At 42.7% G+C, this 20,288-nt stretch overlaps 1 protein-coding gene across 4 annotated transcripts in view; it reads right to left on the bottom strand.

The window, feature by feature from the left end:
• BRCA1 (BRCA1 DNA repair associated) overlaps positions 1 to 20,288 on the bottom strand; it is a 70,849-nt gene that overhangs the window by 16,136 nt on the left and 34,425 nt on the right. For 3 of the 4 annotated variants that reach the window (XM_044418731.1, XM_044418730.1, XM_044418732.1), the window contains 6 exons: positions 19,610 to 19,698; positions 12,544 to 12,703; positions 8,856 to 9,202; positions 7,646 to 7,733; positions 5,614 to 5,691; positions 834 to 874 (listed from right to left, as the gene is read on the bottom strand). In XM_044418731.1, coding sequence (XP_044274666.1) covers positions 834 to 874; positions 5,614 to 5,691; positions 7,646 to 7,733; positions 8,856 to 9,202; positions 12,544 to 12,703; positions 19,610 to 19,698 — 803 coding nt within the window. Of the gene's footprint in view, positions 1 to 833; positions 875 to 5,613; positions 5,692 to 7,161; positions 7,514 to 7,645; positions 7,734 to 8,855; positions 9,203 to 12,543; positions 12,704 to 19,609; positions 19,699 to 20,288 lie in introns of those variants that run through there. The other variant, XM_044418733.1, reaches the window with a different exon arrangement.

The raw sequence follows: 20,288 nt of genomic DNA, 5'->3' as shown, positions 1-20,288 counted from the left end.
AAGAAGATGATTTTCAGAGAGGAAAGAGACGGCATCAAATGTTAAACCTCCCACACTATAAACAGTAAAACACAAATACTGTATATCAATACAGAAACCCCAGGCAAACTGTACACCACAGAAACACATGCAAAGAAGGCAAGGCAAAGAATGTCTTCTCATTTTCCTTTCTGTCTAGCATCTCCCAAAACCTCCCTCTTCCTCTATAGCTTATCTTTCTCTTCTTCTAGATGTGTTGGCATACTAAGCTGCAGCCGCCCACCATTCTTATTTTCGAGGTTTGCCTCCACATGGGTCCCAGCAGCATAGTTGGAAATAAAGATGGCACTGGAGGCCAGCACTTTATTTTGCAGTGTGTCAGCCTCTCATGTTTAAAAGTACCTAATAAAATAAAAATCAGGAGGGACTGAAACCATAATGGATGCCAAGAGAGTGCTTGCAGGCAGATTGGGTGCCCTGTGGCACCATGCTGGAGATTCCAGGACTAGATGAACTCCAAGATCCCTTTCAGCTGTATGATTCTAAAGCCTCTTTCCTCCACATGAAGGGTGAAGCCTACCTTCTCGGCACCAGAGAAACAGCCTTAGCTGTGCTCCTCCCCGCAAGGAGAAGAGATATTCACAAGTAAATTCAGAACTCGCCTTTGCCGCCTGCCCCACACCATTCTATTCAGAATATTAACTTACCATTTAAACAATCTGCAAATAAAGGGCCGTAAGAGACATGCTGTGGCCCAGCTTCAATTCTACTGCCCTACCTTGCCTCTCTGGCTCACTCTGCAAAACACTCACACATGAGCACAAATCCAGCACAACTGCAAATATTAGGTGTACCTCATAAAGAAGCTTTCCTGCCTTAAGCGACTGCTCAATCCCTAGAACAGATAAAAAAGGAATGACTCATTAATATTCTTTAAACAGACAGACTTTTTAAGCATATATAACACTGGTTTTAGTTTCTGTCCCAAGAAGGAACCTGCACCAATGTGGTGCAAAAGAGCAAGTCCATGTTTAAACAACACTGCTAGCTAACTGCGCTGCTGCACATTGTTAGGAACTTCTTCATCCCTACTTATTACAGATTTCAAATCTATTGAAATCAAGAACATTAACTGCATAGCAAGTGAAACAATTTATGGCTAACTTTTGGAATCAAAATGCAGGTCTTGCTAAGAGCTACCTTACTAAAGATGCACTTAAAAACTTTTAAACTGAAGTGCAAATTCAAATCAAAGAAAAATACAAAACCAACAACCAGGATAAAACAAAATGAAATCAGTTGAACATCTGTTCATTTGCTTCCCCTACTGAAATCCCAACTTCCCAAGCACAGCAAGTCTTGTTCTTTTCTTCTTCTTGCCCCCCATGATTTTACTAGACAGTGCCCTCATTTTCCAGCCATATGAACTAAAGTGGAAGTTATCAGGGTGGAATTCTTTGCCTGCTGTTAAACTCTGTGCTTGGATAGCACAATTATGGGATGTGAAGTACAAAACCTAAACTGAAAGTTGCTTAGAGAGGACAAAAATGCTTAGAAGAAAAGCAACACAGAAGAAAGTAGTGTTAGGGCCCAAATAGATAAAGGTATTGGAAAATCTAAGATCGGATTGCTTGCAGCTTTGTCTAATTCAAAGAAACCAAAGGTACATGTGCATACGTGCAAACTGGTCTGGGACAGCAGCACTGGATTTCTGCTGTAAGTGGTCCAATGCTGAAGCTACCTGCCTCAGTAAGATAAAATACAAAACCTGTATGGCATGTTTATGTTTCCCCTATCATGCAAATAGGTGCTGAGGAATTTGGATTTTGAAAAACAGATCATTGAGGGAAGAGAGATCACCCCACAACCCAATGTATGCTCCTCCAGTTTGGTCTCTCCAAGGCTAATGCAAAATGAAACCACAGTGGGAAATCTGATCATTCTGATTACGTATTTTTCAGCATCTAGTTTGGCCTTCTGTTGACTGTGGCAAACACAACAGAGTCCTACAATGACCTATACAACTGGTCTACAAATTTTGGGAAATTATCAACCTCCAAGATAAAATGTGCTAATTCTTACATATTTTGAGTAGATGAATGAGAAAACAGGTGATAAAGGTGCTGGTTGGCTAAAGTTTTCAAGATATTTACAATAAAGAGTTACACACAGGCGAGTATATTTGCCTACAAGGGAGGGAGGTGTCTGATGATCATGATGCCTCGTGACTTCTCAACAAAATACGGTAGAACAATGAAAATGGTACCACATGGAAGTGTATCAATTTATCTTCACTTTGAGACTAAAGATTATTACCTAACTGTAATTTATTGTTCTTTTATTGTAAGGTACATTTTTCTTGGTCAGACCTGCACATCATACAGTTACATCTGGTGGCTTGTGAAAGTGTCATTGCTTAACATTTCCAAGGAACAGTTGTGTGATATTTTCCCTCAGAAGCTGAGATGCCTCAAAACTGGGTAAACAGCACAGATAACTTCTGCTACATTTGTGGCGATGTTACATTTGCATCTCAAAAATGCAGCATGATGGCAGCGGTAAAAAAGGCACGCCACTATATTTTGGATGCAAAATAGGGGAGCAGGACAAGAGTTGGGCCCCTCATTATTGTTGCATTACATGTGCAACTTATCTGCGTCACTGGCTAAACAAGAAGCCATTGGGACTTTCGCAGTCCCAATGGTGTGGAAGGAACCCACCGATCATAGTAGCAACTGCTATTTTTGCATGATTCCCCCAACTGCAAAAGGAATCTCAAGAAAAAAGAAGTGGACTGTGAAATAGCTAAACATTCCATCCGCACTGCATCCTGTACCTCATGGTGAGGACTTGCCAATTCCAGATTCACCAGAATCCTACTCTCTAGACTCAGATGATGATAAAGACGATGAGCAGGATGCAGCTGATCCAGGGCCATCGACATCAACGGACCCAAACTTTAGTGCACTGTATGCTCCTCCTGAACCACATCTAATTTCAAAGAGTGAACTAAATTTATAACGATTGGTGTGGCACCATTCTCATTGCTATATTACATTTTGCAGAAAAGTTATGGAGCATAATCGCACATTCCTCTCATACTTTTGAATTATTTTGATGCAATTTTGACCTGAAGCTGTATCTTGGAAACTGGAGCCAGTTAATACTCAGGACTTAATTTTCCTTTATTAGTGACCCAATTCTGGTAAAATTTAGACCAGTGTGCACTAACGTCTCCATGCTAATGGCCATGCTGCAGAATACACTGTCTTGGGGGGTGTGGCTGCCTCATTTTGTTCTTAACACGTGTTGCTTGTTGAAAACTGTTATTTAGACAAGTCTTTAATTTTGACTTTGTTATGTGCCACTGCTTCCAACTTACAGCAACCCTAGAAATGAATGCCCTCCAAAATGCCCTGTCCTTCACAGTCCTTCAAGACTGTGGCTGCCTTTGTGGAATTGCAGCATCTCTTATTTGGTCTTCCTCATCTTCTTCCGCCTTCAACTTTCCCTAGTATGACTGTCTTCTCCAGGGAGTCTTACCTTCTCATGGTGTGTCCAAAGTTAAACAGCTTCGGTTCTGTCATTCTCCTTTTTAAGGAAAATTCTGGCTCAATTTGATAGAGGACCCTCTTGCTTGTCTTTCTCTTGCCCCAGAGCATTTGCAAAGCTCTCCAGCACAATGGTTTGAATATATCCATTTTTTCCTGTCCAGATTTCACATCTATACATAGTGATTGGGAATAGAATAGTGTGGATGATCTTGGTCACCAGTGAAAAATCCTTATACTTGATGATCTTTTCTAGTCCCTCCATTGCTGTCCTTCCAGGTCTTCATCTTCTTTGAATTTCTTTGATGCAGTCTCTATCTGAATTGATGACTGAGCTCAGGCATGTAAAATCTTTCACAATTTCAATTACTTCACTGTTGCCACTAATTCTGTAGTTATGATTATTATTCTCATAATATTGGGTTACAGTTGTGTTTTTGCACTTTTACTTTCATCAGAAGTCATTTCAATTCATTGCTACTTTGTACCAGTAATATAGTATCATGTGCATATCTTAAAACTATTGATGCCTTTTGCATCAATTTTCACTCTTTCTCCGCTAATCCTAATCCAACTTCCCTTATGAAATGTTCTCTATACAGACTGAAATGATGTGGAAATACAATACACCCTTTTCTGATGCCTTTGCCTATACAATTCTGTTTCTCCATACTGAGGCTTCTTGCCCATGATACAGGTTACATAGGAAGCAAGACAATCAAATGCTGAGGCACACCCATTTGTTTCAGGACAATCCATAACTTCTTGTAACCCACTGAGTCAAAGGCCTTGCTGTGCTCTATAATGCACAGACTGATCATCTTCTGAAATTCTTTGGTGCATTCCAGTACTGAAGTTATATTTGTGATATCCCGAGTGTCTCTTCCTTCTTGGAATCTAGCTTCCACATCATCCATTTCTCACTCCATGTAGGCTAATATTCTTTGTTGCAATACCCTGAGCATCACTTCAATTGCATGGAAAATAAGTGAAATGGTTGCGGCACTCTTTCGCATTCCTTCTTGTGAGCAGTGAAATGTATATGGACTGTTTCCAGTCTGTGGGCCATTGTTTTGTTTTCCATATTTACTGACATATTTTTGTTAGGATTTGGACTGATTCCGTCTCCACAGTTTGGAACAGTTCTATTGGTACCCTATTTACTTCAAGTACTTTATTCCTTCCAAATGCTGCTTCCAACAAGCTTTCACTTCACTTTCTAATATTGCAGGCTCTTCTTCATAGAATCCCTCTTCAAATAAGTCTGACATATTTTTCTCCCTTCTGCACAGTTCATTTGTTTATTGTTTCCAGCTTCTGTTTATCCTGATAAAATAATATGCTCTCCTGTTGGTCTGTCAGCATTCCTAATACGGGTTTGATTTTTTTTTTTTCTTCATTTCTTGGATCTTCTGGAAGAGGTATCTTGTTTCTCTTGTTTTGTTTTCTCTTCTATTTTTTGCACTGGTCATTCTAATAGTTCTTTTCGTCTCTCCATGATAGTCACTGTAAAGTTGCATTCAGGATTCTGGCCCTATTTCAGCCACCTTTTGCTCCTGCTTCTCATCTTAGCAATTGTGTTTCTTCTGTCACCCCTTTAGGCTTTTTTCTTTTTGCTACAGAAGTTGATTTTCTGAATTCTCCCCTAATAATGCCTCTGGGGTCAGTTCACAATTCTGGGGCACAGTCAACTGAGTTCAATAATGCAAATATGTGTTTTACATTGACTTTAAATTCCGCAGGAATATGACTGAAGTTGCACTTCCCATTAGTGATTTTGCTCTAGTTTTGTTCTTAACAGATCATTGTCCCTTTTACAAGCTGCTCCTGGTCTTGTTTTTGGCAGCAAGAATACAGTTTCTCCACCTCATTCTTCCAATTACATAGTCTGTTGGATTTCTACATTGGCCATATGGTGATGTCCATCTATGCATTCATCTGATTGCTAGCCTGAAGTATGTGCTTGCTAAAAACTGCTTGTTGAGTTCTATCTTTCATAGCTAACAGCTTGTTCTTCTGTGCCCTGAAAGGTGAACATGCAAGGGGAGGATACAGAAAGAGTTTGATGAGCACACACACTCACATTTGTAGCTCACCACCCATTTCTGTGCAGCAATTCCGAGGAAGTATTTCAGAGTCCGCTCACAGACTAGATCCTCATCTGAAGATAAAACAGAAAAGATTTCAAGTAGTGCTCAGTTCTAATATGTACAACAAGGAAGGAGGAGCTGGATGCAAAGAGCTAAGTTAGGCATACCAAACAGCTTTCACATGTGCAATGGAACTTTCTTTCAATGCTTTTCTCTTCACACCATACCGCATGGGTAGCATGGGTTGTTAAACACCCAAAGCTGCAGAATCAGGTTCAAAGTTCTTTGGATCTTGGCCAAGGTCTGGTATGCACATAACACTTAGAAAAACCTGTCAGGTACTTTTTAGTATATTAGATAGATTCACAGGTCACAGCAACAATGTCAGAATTGCCTTTCCATTGTGTACACATGCAGACTACCCTTCATGCACATGTACCCTCCCCACTATAGCTAACAATGCTTTTTGGAAGGGAAAAGAAAAAGGGAAAAAAATGTTTTGTTTTTAAATTCCAAGAATTATTTGATGAATCCCTCTCTTTCTCAGGAGAGACGCTAGTAATGTCAACTCAAAATTTTATGCAACTGAAATAGTATTTATCTCTGCCTATGAAGCATAAATCATTTTGCTTTTGGTAGCCATGGATATAAACACAGTTCTATAGTAGTAGAAATGCTACAGAGCTTGTTCCTCCCACTCACTGTTTTTCTACATCTTACAGATTTTTCACTTTACCACTGCAGCCATCAGGGCTAGAAATGTACACTTCTAAAAAGAAAAAAAAAATCAAGAAGTTGTACCTGAGAATTTTGAATTCTGAGTATGAATGACTCATGTCATGTCCCCTAGGTTGAAGCACCACATTCCTATGAGGAGCACATCAGTTTGCATATTTCAGGAGCAGTCCTCAGTACCCCTTCTATACTGCCTTGGGTTCAACAATATCTGACTCTGAGAATGACTCTCTCACAGCTTCTCCTGACCTTCAACCACACAGAGATAAGGAAAGGGCTTTGGACAGATCTGGAACACCAATTAATGAAACCGTGTCAGTTCTTCTGTCTGCCATTAAATCATTTTGGTAGAGGAGCTGCAGGAACTCAATTAGGCAAGAGCATGGAGGCAGTGGCATGAAGCCTGTACAGAGAACACCTGGGCTGCAAACTATGAAGAACATTTGACAATTCCATGTCTTTCTTTTCCCTGGACAGGGTGTAGTTGTTAGCCATAGCAAGCCATCAGCTCCAAAGATCTGACTCTGACCATCCTGCAGCTTCTCCTGACCCTCAACCACACTAAGGGGACAGCAGAAACAGATACCAAGAGCTGAAGTGTCAGTAACCAGCAGCAGAGCCACTAAAGAACAGGCTCTGCCAGACAACTTAAGAGTTTAAGTGACTGCAGCCCTTGCTGGGACCACAGCTCCTTGTGGGAGAATATCCCATCTAGCACAGCCTCAGTATGCTGTCCAAGAACCGGTCTTGCTTGACACAGAACAGATGGCGAGTGCCTTGTTGTGTCTGCTTCCCATGGGCTCACACTTACTGAGGGCAGCTGAATCACAAAAGCAAGGAACACCCTCAGGCTTCCAAGTCAGCCTGGAGTGGGAACTGGCGCCGGGCAACACTTGGTGGATTTTGTGCATTACTCAGGACCTCCAAATCCCCCTTAAGACATCTCATGAATTGCTTTGCTAGCTCAGATCAGGAGACACCGAGTCCAGCATTGGACTAGTCCAGCAGCGGCTGGCTAGGCACGCCTCAGGCAGGCTCCTCAGCTGAGTATGATGGCAGTTCCCATCCTGAGTTGATGTCATATCCGGCATCTGACAATCAGAAAACACATCCGAACATGGAGCTATCACAGCTACTGGCGGAGCTCTGTGAATGTATCTGGAAGAGGCAACATTCTGCAGTCATTCCACTGAGAGTCTCAGCGAGCCCAGCAGGGTGTGTATGCCTACCCAGTCACCCAGCCAGAGAGACAAAGCAGGTAGTAAGTTCTCCGCTCTGGTCCCCACTCACCTGTTTTCATTACTACATGGGTTGTTTCTGCAGTAATGTTATTAGACCAAGTGCTCTCAGTTTTCCTGGCAAACTTTTGTACCAGTCTCTAGAAGAAAAAATAACAATGTATTAGAAATAATGTATTTGGCTTCTCAACAAAGCTTTTTTATTAGAGGAATGCGCATCCTGGTTTTCTGTATAGATGTCTAACATTCAATGCCATTAACATGAATATCTACAATTTAATAATTAAAACTAAAGAGAAGGAAGAGATAAATTTTGTTAAATTAAAAAGGCTTATTAGAATTAAGAAGCCCAATATCTATCAAAAAAAGAAAGCTCTGCACACAGAAAGAAGGCCTTCAGAGAAGAAGCAAGGCAATGCTTCTCACTAAAATGCTTTCTCTGATGTCCAGCCAAATGAGGAAGCCCAGATATGAGATAGAAGCCTCACATTTACAAAACCTGAGCAGGACTGTGAAGAACGGAGGGCATTTATTCATAGGGTTGTCATAAGTTGGAGACCACTTGACAGCACATAACAACAACAAAGCCAAAGTTAAAAGCTTGTCTAAATAACACCATTTCCATCAAGCAACACATGTTAAATACAAAATGAGGCAACCACAATTCTAAGGCAGGGTGTCTCACAGCTGGCCATCACCATGGAGCAAAAGTTATGCTGCAAAGTGCCTCTTCCATTCAATCTTAAGAGCTTTTTCTATCTCACCCACAAACACTTTCTTCTCCTCCCCCCAGCTCCCCACTTTTAGCCTATTGTTACTGTTTGGCATACTGAAGAGGAATTCTAACTCTAAAGCTGGCTCACAGTTACCCTAGTGTTCCACATTACAAATAGTGGCAATTCATTGCCCCACGAAACAGAGAAAAATCCAAATTCTGTTCACTACAGAACTGTTATATTGGCACCTAAATATTTCCTACAGCATGTCTTTCAGATAATTTCCTAGCTCAGGTCAAAAACTAGAATGAGTTGACAGTTTGTCAATAATAATGTTGAATGACTGCATGTTTTCCCTTAGCACCAAATCCTTCTAGATTCTAGCTATGAAGCCAAATTAATATTAACCACAGTTTGACTCACTCCTTAGAGAGAAACAGAGAAAGGACCTGATTTGAATTGTACTCTCTGACCTTTACCCATGCTGCTACTAGCATAGACTGGACAAGCTGTGAAGGGAGTATAAATGCATGATTACGTGCTTACCAACTCGCCCTGGTTTAGACCTGATGCCACCAGAAACATATTCCTCTTGCTGGCCAGAAACAGACTCTTGCAATTCCCTTTGCTGGAACTACAGCATGTGATGGGTGACAACGGAGAGTCTGGCCTTCTGTGTGTCTCATGTCTTGGTGCACTTGACTTGCCTGCATCATATTTGGCAGCGGGAGACCCCTTTGTTCTCTCTTCGTCCAAACAGGTAGAAATTTGCTCTTCAGGCTTTGAGGAAGTGGTAGAATAGCTGCCTGGAGTCCAAAACAGACTTTGGACAGTGGGGGAGACTACTCCTTGAAGGGGCTTTTTGAATTTAGCACTCATTTTTGCTTTATGTCCTGGAAGAAGAAAAAAAAAACCTCCATCACTAAAGCATTTCGCTATGCCATGTATATTTCTGACAGGCAAAAGATGTATCATCTTAGTGACATTTATTTGTTTTAGTTATAGCCTGCCTTTTTTACCTTCCAAGAATTCAGAGAGGCTTATATAATTCTCTTCCTTTTCTCAATCTTATGCTCACAACAACCCTGTGAGGTAGTTTTGGCTGAGAGTCTGGGACTTAGACAAAAAGTCATCCAGTGAGCTCCATGCCTGAATGGGGACTCGAATTCAGATTTTCTGAGTCCCAGTGAAACACTCTTAACAACTACACCAGTGATAGTCACAGTATTGCTGTGATGATCAAAAGATGCTTGTTCTATATAATTTTACTTACCATATTGATTAGGAGAACGTGAAATATATGAAACAGAACAATTATACACTCTGGGTAGCTATTAAATTTTAAAGTATAAATACTTAAGCTTAATCAAAAATAATTGCAAATATATTCAGTGTTTCAGACAGAGCTGTAAAAGGCTTTCCTGCAAGGTACTCAAGAATAACTTAATTGTTGCCAGATGGGAAACTGGGAGCAGGAGTAAAACAGAAGTTTAGTGACATGTCCTCTTTCTCCAACACTGCAAAGTCTTTTTCCTCCTGAGTATTCAAGGGAATTTTAGACAATGAAACAGCCTAGGAGAACACGAGACCTCCCATATTTAAGTGGTCTGGGGACTGTAAACATCTATTTCATTAGTTTGGGTATCCACAACCTCAGCAAGATCACTGTGACAGATTTGCTGAGCACTCTAAGAATAAAACTTGCTAATTTAAGTCAAGAGCTCCAATTTGATGGAGTTGAAGGGTTCATGAATAAGTTCCAAGGTGCAAAGTTTTCAGACGTTGTTTGCAACACTTTGTCAACAAGCTGAAAACTCTTTTAACCAGGGCTGGCTGGATACACCCACCCTCCAAGCTACAGCTAATTACAAAAGGCGGGCATGGAACCTGGCATTCTGTCTCAGAGGGAGGACCTGCATTCTCCTTTTAAAGCAGCAGTGTCTTTGGGGCCTGGGTAGTAGTCTTCCTATCTCTGGCTTACATTCCGAGTCTCCCTGAGGAAGGGGAGGACTCATACTCGTCTTTAAGGGTCTTGCCCCTTCATCCACTGCCACTGTTCCAGTTTCTGTATCATCCTCTTAAGCCAAAGTATCCCTGTAGTTAAGTAAGTCAAGTTTTTCCTCAGTCAAGATCTCAAGTGGAAGCATGATAAATACACAAACATGAGTACACCCTTCCACATAACTGGGTCTGAAGTCCTGTGACATGGATAGACAACCATCTGGGTTCCATGGGCGTATCTGGCCCTTAGAGAAACTATCCTGAGCGCCACAACAAAACTACTGCCATGACAGGCATAGCAAAACACAAAGGATTAGATCAACACACTAAACGACTTATTTGAGCCCACTATTTTCGGCAAGAAGACTACTTCAAGCAATCTAAACTGCTGGTGAGAAAATGTTTTAATACAAAAAACCAATTGGGAGAGAGAGGACACATTTGTGCACCAAGAAGGGTGTCCAGGGAGCCATTGGCACCTAGACACACCATTTTATCTATCCCTTTCCTATGTGCATCACAATCCCTATGGCAGTCAGCTGATTAGGGTGACAGTCACTCTGAAACTCCTGAATCTTCTGGATGCCTGAAAATGGGTCATCTTGGTGTGGTGTCTTTTCCCTGTCATGGAGACAGCTTTATTGTTCTCTCCTGCAGGTGTTTTACAACTGAATCCCCTGCAAGAATCCAGAATAACCTCTAACCTGAAGGAAACTAGGATTGCTCAGTTCTTCATCCTTCTGCAAAAGGCTCTTCATATTGGCTCCCAGCCAAAGTCTTTTTTCTGCTATGATATCAAAATATGTAAGCACTTTGGATCCTACTATTGCAAACTACTGTAATGTTGTTCCAAGAAAGTGATTTGTAACTAAGCTTGTCTTGCCTACACAGAGCCACAGTTTAAGTCAACTGAAAAAGGTCTTGAATAAACCTCATTTCTTAGCATAATATTTATAAGCACACCTGGTTACAATACCAAAACAGTCATGTCAACGGAAAAGTTGATTTTTGACTTTATTTAAGGAGAACAAGTTAGCTTGATAGGCAGTCACATTACTATCACAGAATTAGTAATTCATTTTAAAGCAGCCATGGCAGCAGAGAGCAAACTTAGTGTGCATAAACTCTACTACAACAATGCAAAATTAATTCTGTAACTCATCAGTGGCAGAATGCACAGCGTGGTATTCTCGTGAACTGAAGAAAGGTTAGTATTTAGACTGAATGGATAATAAAAGCCCCAAAAGAGGAGAGTAAATTGGAATATTCCTCATCAGTGAACAGTGGGTTCACTGAGTTACTCATCCCACTTGCTCTAGAAGCAAGACAAATAACATACTTCACAGGCTGTCCCTTCTGGTGAGATAGCAGTTGTTGCTGCTATGCGGTGAGTCCCAGGAGCAGCAGCTGGCCAGAATTCTAGGTGGCAGGGCCACAGAAGGAGATGCTACTTTATGAGGCACTGTTTAGACAAAGAGAGGAATATGGAGGAAAACAAGACAAAGGCAAACAGAGCGGGGGGGGGGCGGGGGGGGGAATGGACATCAGGGAAAGAGAGTGAAACCATGAAGAGGAAAAGACCAGCAAGTAAGTAGAGGGATGGGATAACGTCAAGCCAAAACAGATGTCTAACCTGGTTCCTGCAATTGTTAATACCTGGGGCAGAGGATTAAGACCTGTTAGGAGTGGGAGAGAAGACAGAGAGAGAAGGTGGGGTAATCTATACAAGCAGGAAGAAACAAAGACCAGAAATGCAGTTGAACAGATACCTAGCAGAAGAACCTGCTAATTTTCAGGGTGGATGAACTACTGGGAAAAAACACAGTCGCATGCAGTGAAAGCTGACTAGTTGGGTCTTCAGTGGATGTGCAAGAGGGCTAGTAAAAATTCCTCTCTCAAGGAATAGCACCAGGCTAGGGTCAAGGAAGAGGAACTCCTGGCCCAGTACCTACAAGCTGAAATGCAGGCCACTAAAATACAGCCTCTCCTTGAGCCTGCTCCCTCAACCTCAAGAGCTTCTAGTAATCCTCCCTCTGTGCGTGTTTGCATAGTTCGGCATCTGTGTGCTTCTGCAGCTTATGAATTTTAGAATGTAACTTACAGTTATTATCACACATCTATTATTATGTCTACAACAGAAAATAGGATTTATTTTAAGTTGCTTACAGGTAGAAGGTACTGTGGATTCTTAGCCAGCCTTCTTTGGAAAAACTAAAGGCGCTATCCTACTTACCCTTTGGTGATCTTGTCTGTTCTTCCAAGAAATCAGCTTCTTTATCAGGTAGCATCCATCCTTCTGGGGCAGTACTGTGGCTTCCTTGTTTGAGAACTGCTTCAAGAATAGCCATCTTCTGTTGGAGTTTGTCTAAGTTGATTTTCATGGCATCTCTTTGCTGCAAATAGAGGAAAGTGGAACATGGAGTTTTAACTGTGATAACGGAACAGAAGGCATGACTGCATACCATGTGAAGTGTGGCAGGCAGCTACAAGGAGCAAGGCATTTTCAGCTGTGGCACTTTCTCCCTTGAGAGGTTTACCTAAAATCTATATAATGTTTTATCAGTTATTGAAAACCACAAGGGACATTTTGAAATCAAAATAAATGGCTTAATTACATAAAAAAGGTTTTTTCCTTTGCTTTAGAATGTAGAACCATTTTAATTAAGGTTATTTGATCTTCCCAAGTGGAAGGAACTTTTCACAAAGCAAAGAAGAACCTCAGAAGACAATAAAACTGCGCAACTCTGTTTATAATAGTGGTGGACAATGCAGAGCTCTAGAAGTACAGAAAAGAAAGGAGAAGAGGTGAGAAAGAAAGAAAGAAAGAAAGAAAGAAAGAAAGAAAGAAAGAAAGAAAGCAAGCTGTAGCAATCAATTATTTTGACTCACAGCCCTAGGAGTCAGTGGACTCTCCCAGCCTGACCACAAGCAGTAAGGATACTCTGCACCCTCTGAAGATAATTAACTCATCATGTGTTCAACATTTTTTCTCTTTCATGGGATGTTTAGAACCAATGTCATCCCTGAAGAGGTATCATGTTGTCTCTGAAATCAAGTTTGAAATGCCTGTTGAAGTGCTTGCTTCTCCAGAGAAGGAAATGTACCCAACTTAAACGCTTCTCTGAGGGAGGGTCGAGTGCCTGCCCCTTTAAAGGAGGCAGCAATACGACCGGTCCTGAAGAAAGCGTCACTGGATCCAGAGATGACCACTAACTATTAGATCTGTGGCCAACATCCCGTTTCTGGGCAAGGTGTTGGAGCGAGTGGTGGCGGAACAACTCCAGGCACTCTTGGATGAAACTGATTATATGGATCCTTTTCAGTCCGGCTTCAGACCCGGGTACAGTACTGAATCTGCCTTGGTCGCCCTGTACGATGACCTGTGCAGGGAGAAGGACAGGGGGAGTGCATCCCTGTTGGTTCTTCTGGACCTCTCGGCGGCTTTCGATACCATCGACCATGGTATCCTTCTGGATAGGCTAGCGGGATTGGGGGTTGGAGGCACTGCTTTGCAGTGGTTCCGCTCCTATCTCAACGGTTGATTCCAGAAGGTAGTGCTGGGGGACTATGTCTCTGCGCCATGGCAGCTATGCCATGGAGTACCACAGAGCTCCATTCTATCCCCTCTGCTATTTAACATCTATATGAAACCGCTGGGAGAGGCCATCAGGAGGTGTGGGCTGCGGAATCATCGATACGCTGATGATACCCAGCTCTACCTCTCATTCTCCACTAATCCAGGTGAGGCAGTGGCTGTGCTGAACCGGTGCTTGGCCGAGGTAATAGAATGGATGAGGGCCAACAAACTGAAACTCAACCCAGACAAGACGGAGGTCCTGTTGGTTGGCGGATCGTGCTTCGGAGAGGGTGGATTTGACCTGGTCCTGAATGGTGCAACACTCCCTCTTAGGGACAAGGTCCGCAGCTTGGGAGTACTCCTCGACCCAGAGCTTTCTTTGGAAGCTCAGGTGACAGCGGTGGCGAGGAGCGCCTTCCTTCAGCTTCGGCTGATTAATCAGCTGCGCCCCTACCTGGAGTACGACTGCCTGGCAACGGTGACACACGCGCTGGTGACTTCCCGCCTAGACTTCTGTAACGCGCTTTACGTGGGGCTTCCCCTGAAGACGGTCCGAACACTTCAACTGGTGCAAAATAGAGCTGCCAGGTTGCTGACGGGGACGGGGCGTTATGCTCACATGACTCCAGTCCTCCGTCAGCTTCACTGGCTTCCCATTGAAGCCCGGGCCCAATTCAAGGTGTTGGTTATGACCTATAAAGCCCTAAACGGCTTGGGTCCTGGCTACCTGAACGAGCACTTACATCCGTATATGCCCGACCGCCCCTTGAGATCTGCGGGAGAGTCCCTTCTCCAGGAACCCTCCATGAAAGAAATTAGGAGAGTAAGTACTCGGAGGAGGGCTTTCTCTGCGGTGGCAACCAACCTATGGAATTCACTCCCCAAAGAGGTCTGCCTGGCACCGTCGTTACTGGTTTTTCGGCGCCAGGTAAAGACCTTTTTATTTAAACATCATTTTAATTGTTAAAATATATGGTCTGGCCAGGGCAACTTCTTCTTCCTTCTCTTTCCTCCTCCTATATTCTTTATTTACTTATTTTATACTGTTAATTTTAATTTTATATGATTGTATCTCAGTGTATTTTTTGTATTTATTGGTAATTTATTATGTTCTATTGTATTTCAATGTATCTTATTGTGTTGTAAGCCGCCCCGAGGCTTTGGCAAGGGGCGGCATAGAAATGTTATAATAATAATAATAAAATGGCAGACAAAGGTAGAAACAGAAGTCTATCTACATGTCAGCAAAAATTGCACCTTCATTGTTTTTATTACACTGCATTTATATCCTGCCATACTTTCTCTGGAAAGGAACCTAAGGCAGCTTACAAACTTCTCCTCCTCCCCATTCTATCTTAACAACAACACTGTGAGGGAGGTTAGGCTGAGAGTTTATGACTGGTTCAAAGTCACCCAGTGCACTTTATGGCTGAGTGGGGACTACAACCCAGATGTCCTGTGTCCCAGTTCAGCACTCTTAACCACCACACTACATCAGCTCATATTAGTACACAAAGCTGCTGAAACGGCTAAACAGCCAGAGGAGTGCTCAGTGGAAATGAAGCCAGTGCAAATAATTCATATGAAAGGGAAAAACAACTCAGATTCACCATGAGAGGGTGCTTTAAATCATTTTTTCTAAGGTTGATGAATAGAAGGAAAACAAAAACATAATCAGACTTACAGAAATTCTTTGGATACCTGAGAGAAATGTTAAGCATCCTCCATAGCTGTAAGAACTGTCACTACTAGAATGTCTAGGGGGAGAGCAAAAGTAGCGGAGTGACTGCCAGTCCTTGTGAAAGGAGTGCTTATGTGAGACAATAAGATGGTGTTGTGTTGATGCAGGTAGGACAGTGGTTTAAACCGCTGTGCTGCTAGGCTGGTTGATTGAAAGGTCGCCGGTTCAAATCTGCACAAAGGGGTGAGTTTCCGTTGCTCTGTCCCAGCTCCTGTCAACCTTGCAGTTCGAAAGCATGCAAATGCAAGTAGATAGAAAGGTACTACTTTGGTGGGAAGGTAACAGCATTCCGTGCACTTCGGTGTTCAGTCATGCCGGCCACATGACCACAAAGACTGTCTGCGGACAAACGCTGGCTCCCTCGGCTAGGAAACGGAGATGAGCACCGCTCCCTAGAGTCAGACATGACTGGACTTAACGTCAAGGGGAAACCTTTACCTTTACCTTTATGTCGACCACATCTGTCTGAATAGATGAGACAAAGTTTGCTTCAGACAGCAAGTGGTCCCATCTCTGAAACTATTCTCAAAAATATGATAGTAGCAAGAAAGGCTAGGTTGTTAACCTTAAACTATGTTTTTTGAGTGGTAATCTGTGCACTCATCAAACATATGGATTATGTACCTGTTCAGAAGAGTCAGGTACATTCTACCACTGAACAGTTAGGCCAGAATCCTACCCATCCCCTCTGTGTATGCACAGGATGTGGCATCCACCTGTCTCAGGAAGGCTGCATGACTTCCCAGCTAATCATGTAAAGAACCACAGTTACAGGTAGGAAACATGTCCTCCTACTTCACTGTCTGTGGTTTACACATACAGCTGAGTGAAAGGCAAGAGACTCACTAAAAGGAGGACATGTCATGCTACAACTGCAGAAAGGACCACACTGCCAGACTGCAACTGCATGAGCCCTAAAGCCTAGGTGATAATATTTGATGAAGGCAGATGACTGAGCAGAAGTTGCAGCACAACATATCTGTGGAGGTGGAATACGTCTCAGGAACACAGAGAAGAATACTAAAGGAAGATGTACTCCTTGGTAAGCAAGAGGTATTGGTGATGTGTCACACCATAAAAGGTGTGAAGAAACAAGGAAACCTTATTTAAGCCAAAATGGTAGACAAAGAGATGAGAGTATAAAGGATAATGTTCTGTTTCAGTAAAATTATAGTATTCTGCTAGCATCTAAAGAAGTTTGACCACCAATGGGGAGGTAAGTCAAGGAAGGAAAGATAGTTACACAAAGTCATGAACTAAATGGAACTGCAACACAACACTGGAAGTAAAATAAGTGAAATTTGCATGAATAAGAATATTAGATCTTTAGTTTTCAAAGAAAGAAGTCCAATCTGTGAATGAGACTGCAAGATTCTAGATTCTGTTATAAAAGGGTGCCCCTTCCTTTCAGTGGTGTATGAGGCTCAAGTGGATGGTTTGCAGGAGGCTCTCATCACCTCCAAAAACTCCCTTGGAGAATTGATTAAAACACCCAGTCTCCACGTAGTGAGACATAGATTTTCCAGATCAGAGTGTCTGAACTTCCCTTCATTCATCTTCAGCAGGCATGAATGTTTCTTGTTACATGCAATCAAATCAGCTCTGTACTTTCAAATACATTATTATTTTTTGCTTCTAGTTGGGAAGACTGACAGCATTTGGCTAATAACATTACTGCAGAAACAACCCACGTAGTAATGAAAACAGGTGAGTGGGGACCAGAGCAGAGAACTTACTACCTGCTTTGTCTCTTTGGCTGGGTGACTGGGTAGGCATACACACCCTGCTGGGCTCGCTGAGACTCTCAGTGGAATGACTGCAGAATGTTGCCTCTTCCAGATACATTCACAGAGCTCCGCCAGTAGCTGTGATAGCTCCATGTTCGGATGTGTTTTCTGATTGTCAAATGCCGGATATGACATCAACTCAGGATGGGAACTGCCATCATACTCAGCTGAGGAGCCTGCCTGAGGCGTGCCTAGCCAGCCGCTGCTGGACTAGTCCAATGCTGGACTCGGTGTCTCCTGATCTGAGCTAGCAAAGCAATTCACGAGATGTCTTAAGGGGGATTTGGAGGTCCTGAGTAATGCACAAAATCCACCAAGTGTTGCCCGGCGCCAGTTCCCACTCCAGGCTGACATGGAAACCTGAGGGTGTTCCTTGCTTTTGTGATTCAACTGCCCTCAGTAAGTGTGAGCCTAAGGGACGCAGATGCTAACAAGGCACTCAGATGAAGGACAAGGTTTGGCTCTGGCCAAATCTTCCCTTTGCTACCTAGGCTCCTTCTCCGTTCTCCCACAAATGAGCCTGGTCATGTACAAACTAGACATTCTAGTCCCCTGAAGATCAATCCTGTCTTTGAGATGTCAACTCCTCAATTCATAGAATACCACAACCTACCCCTGCACAAACTGACTGGCACAAGAAATACCATATGGTATGGGTTCTAAATGTGAAGTGGCTTCAGGGCAAGCTATACTACTCAGTGTATTGGACAGGCAATTGGCCTAACAATCAGTCTTGGTCCAGTAAACTACATACATGCCATTGTCAATGTCTGCAGTTTCCACATGCTTACTTCAACAAACCAGCACCATGAATGAGGCAGCTGGAAACTTTTTGGAGAGGAGAGTTATTATGGGGATTTACAAAGCAACACAGCTCCTCTAGTGGCCTGATGGAGAGTGTAGCCTTGGTTACTTGCAAGTCCTTGTAGAATGGCATCAGATCTGTTGGTGCTTGCAGGATTTAGTCCAGTACAATCATGCAGACCAGCTGGGAGCTACAAGAGATTCTATAAAAACTTTCTTGGTCCTGTCCACCAACACAACTCTTCATGTTGGCTGATTTGCATTTCTGATCCAGCTTCTTCTTCCAGTCCTGCAATGTCTTTACTAGGGTTTTGACTTGAGTCCTGCCATGTCTTGCCAAGATCTACCCCTTGCCTATTCCTGATGCTGCCTTCACTTTTGGCCCTGCTACATCTTACCAAGTTCACTATCCATCTCCATCACCCTAGTCCTGTTCCAGTTGAGCACAGCAGCTGCTTATGACCAGAAGGTGACACCAATGGGAAAACACAGGATGTAGTAGAAGGCCTCTAATGGGAAAAGGGAACACTGAGCTTGTTTGTCACCACAACAATTCTATTTGTGGCATTCCTTAGCCTCTGGAGAATTGGAGGATCTTGGAGAGGGGAACTTGTAGTCTCAAAAAATTAGGAAGGAGATGGAGAATGCATCATGCCCTACCACCACCTCTCCGGACATTGCTTTTTTGGATGTGACTCTGAACATGGGAATGGATCTGAAATGCTTCCTCCAGGGCGAGTCCCTGGTGTCATCTGATAAGCCCCCTCTCTGTTTTGTAGCAGAATGGGAGAAGCTAGGAAGTGTGACTTGCTATAGCAGTACTCCCTGGCAGCTGAGAACATGACCATCTATGTTGCCCCTTGTAAGATCTCTTAGGATCAGCTCCTATATAGCAGGAATCAGAAAGAAGATACCCCACGGTAGCTGTCTTTGTGTCTAAGTTTGGGAGACCGCAAGATTGCTTATCTCCTTTTTGGGCAATGGCTCAGTACAGCTTCCCTGGATTGCCTATACAGTGGTGGGAAGAAGCATTGGGAAAATCTTCTGGTGTGTGGCCACAGAAAGCTGTGGCCAGGGCTTACATATTCATAATGGTGGATGGTGGATGGTACAGCTCCCTGAGACACAATTAACTCATGGTGGGCTGTCATGTCATCCAAACCAGGTCAGATTCTGTCTTGCCTAGTTGCTCTTTTCCTGTACCATGAATTATGACTTACCTTAATAATACAATCTTACCTAAAAGTGACAACATGATTATACTCCCAATAAAGCAGCCAGTTTGCCTTCTATCAGCTTTCTGAAAAGTTTCCCTTCTCCGGATCGTAACCTACTGCAGTTTGTTAGCACTGGTCCCTCCCAACCATATTTGAAAGTATGCATCACATACCTGTGTGCTGAGGATCTCATTCTGGGACGATAGTCCTGACGAATCCCCCATATGGCTAGCTTCACTGTCATAGTCCATGTTCTCTTCACCTTCAAAAGTTCAAAAAAAATTAACATGCAGTAAATTGGAGAGCATAGAGACACAATTCCCATATAGAGTCCTTATCTTTATTGATGCAAGTGAGGATCCAAAACACCCTCCCAGGGTGGAAAGCTTTTCCTGAAAGAGGAACAACAAAGAGGAGGGTTACCTAACCTCAGAGTTTCCTTGTAGTGGCAGAGCTTGAACTAAAAGTATACAAAGTGAAAAGGCTATAGAAATATTCCCATTTCCTACATGCCAGGAATGAATCTTTAGATAACTGGGATTCGGCAATGACAGCAAGGTCAAGTAGGGTTCTGCACAGAATTTCAAAAGGAGAAGGAATGGCTCTTCGATGCTCTTTCTGAGGGATGAAAAATTGAGCGAATTTGTTTCATTTTCATAGTTTATTTAGATCTTAAAACTCTGTTTTCCCTAGAAAATATGTCTCTCCATAAAACTGGCTTGAATTTCCAAGGGCTTCATTTTATTAAACAGACACTTGTAAAACACATACCACCTTTAGAAGTGTTAAAAGAACTGTAACATCTGCTTCAGCAGGGCTTCAGACAACCAGTTTTCCCCAGCTTTACCATGG

This window comes from Varanus komodoensis, unplaced genomic scaffold (assembly GCF_004798865.1).
Source record: "Varanus komodoensis strain SLA01 unplaced genomic scaffold, ASM479886v1 scaffold92, whole genome shotgun sequence".
NCBI classification, from domain to species: Eukaryota; Metazoa; Chordata; class Lepidosauria; order Squamata; family Varanidae; genus Varanus; species Varanus komodoensis.
The sequence above is the reverse complement of the archived record's forward strand: the minus strand, read 5'-3'. Positions and strand labels throughout refer to the sequence as shown.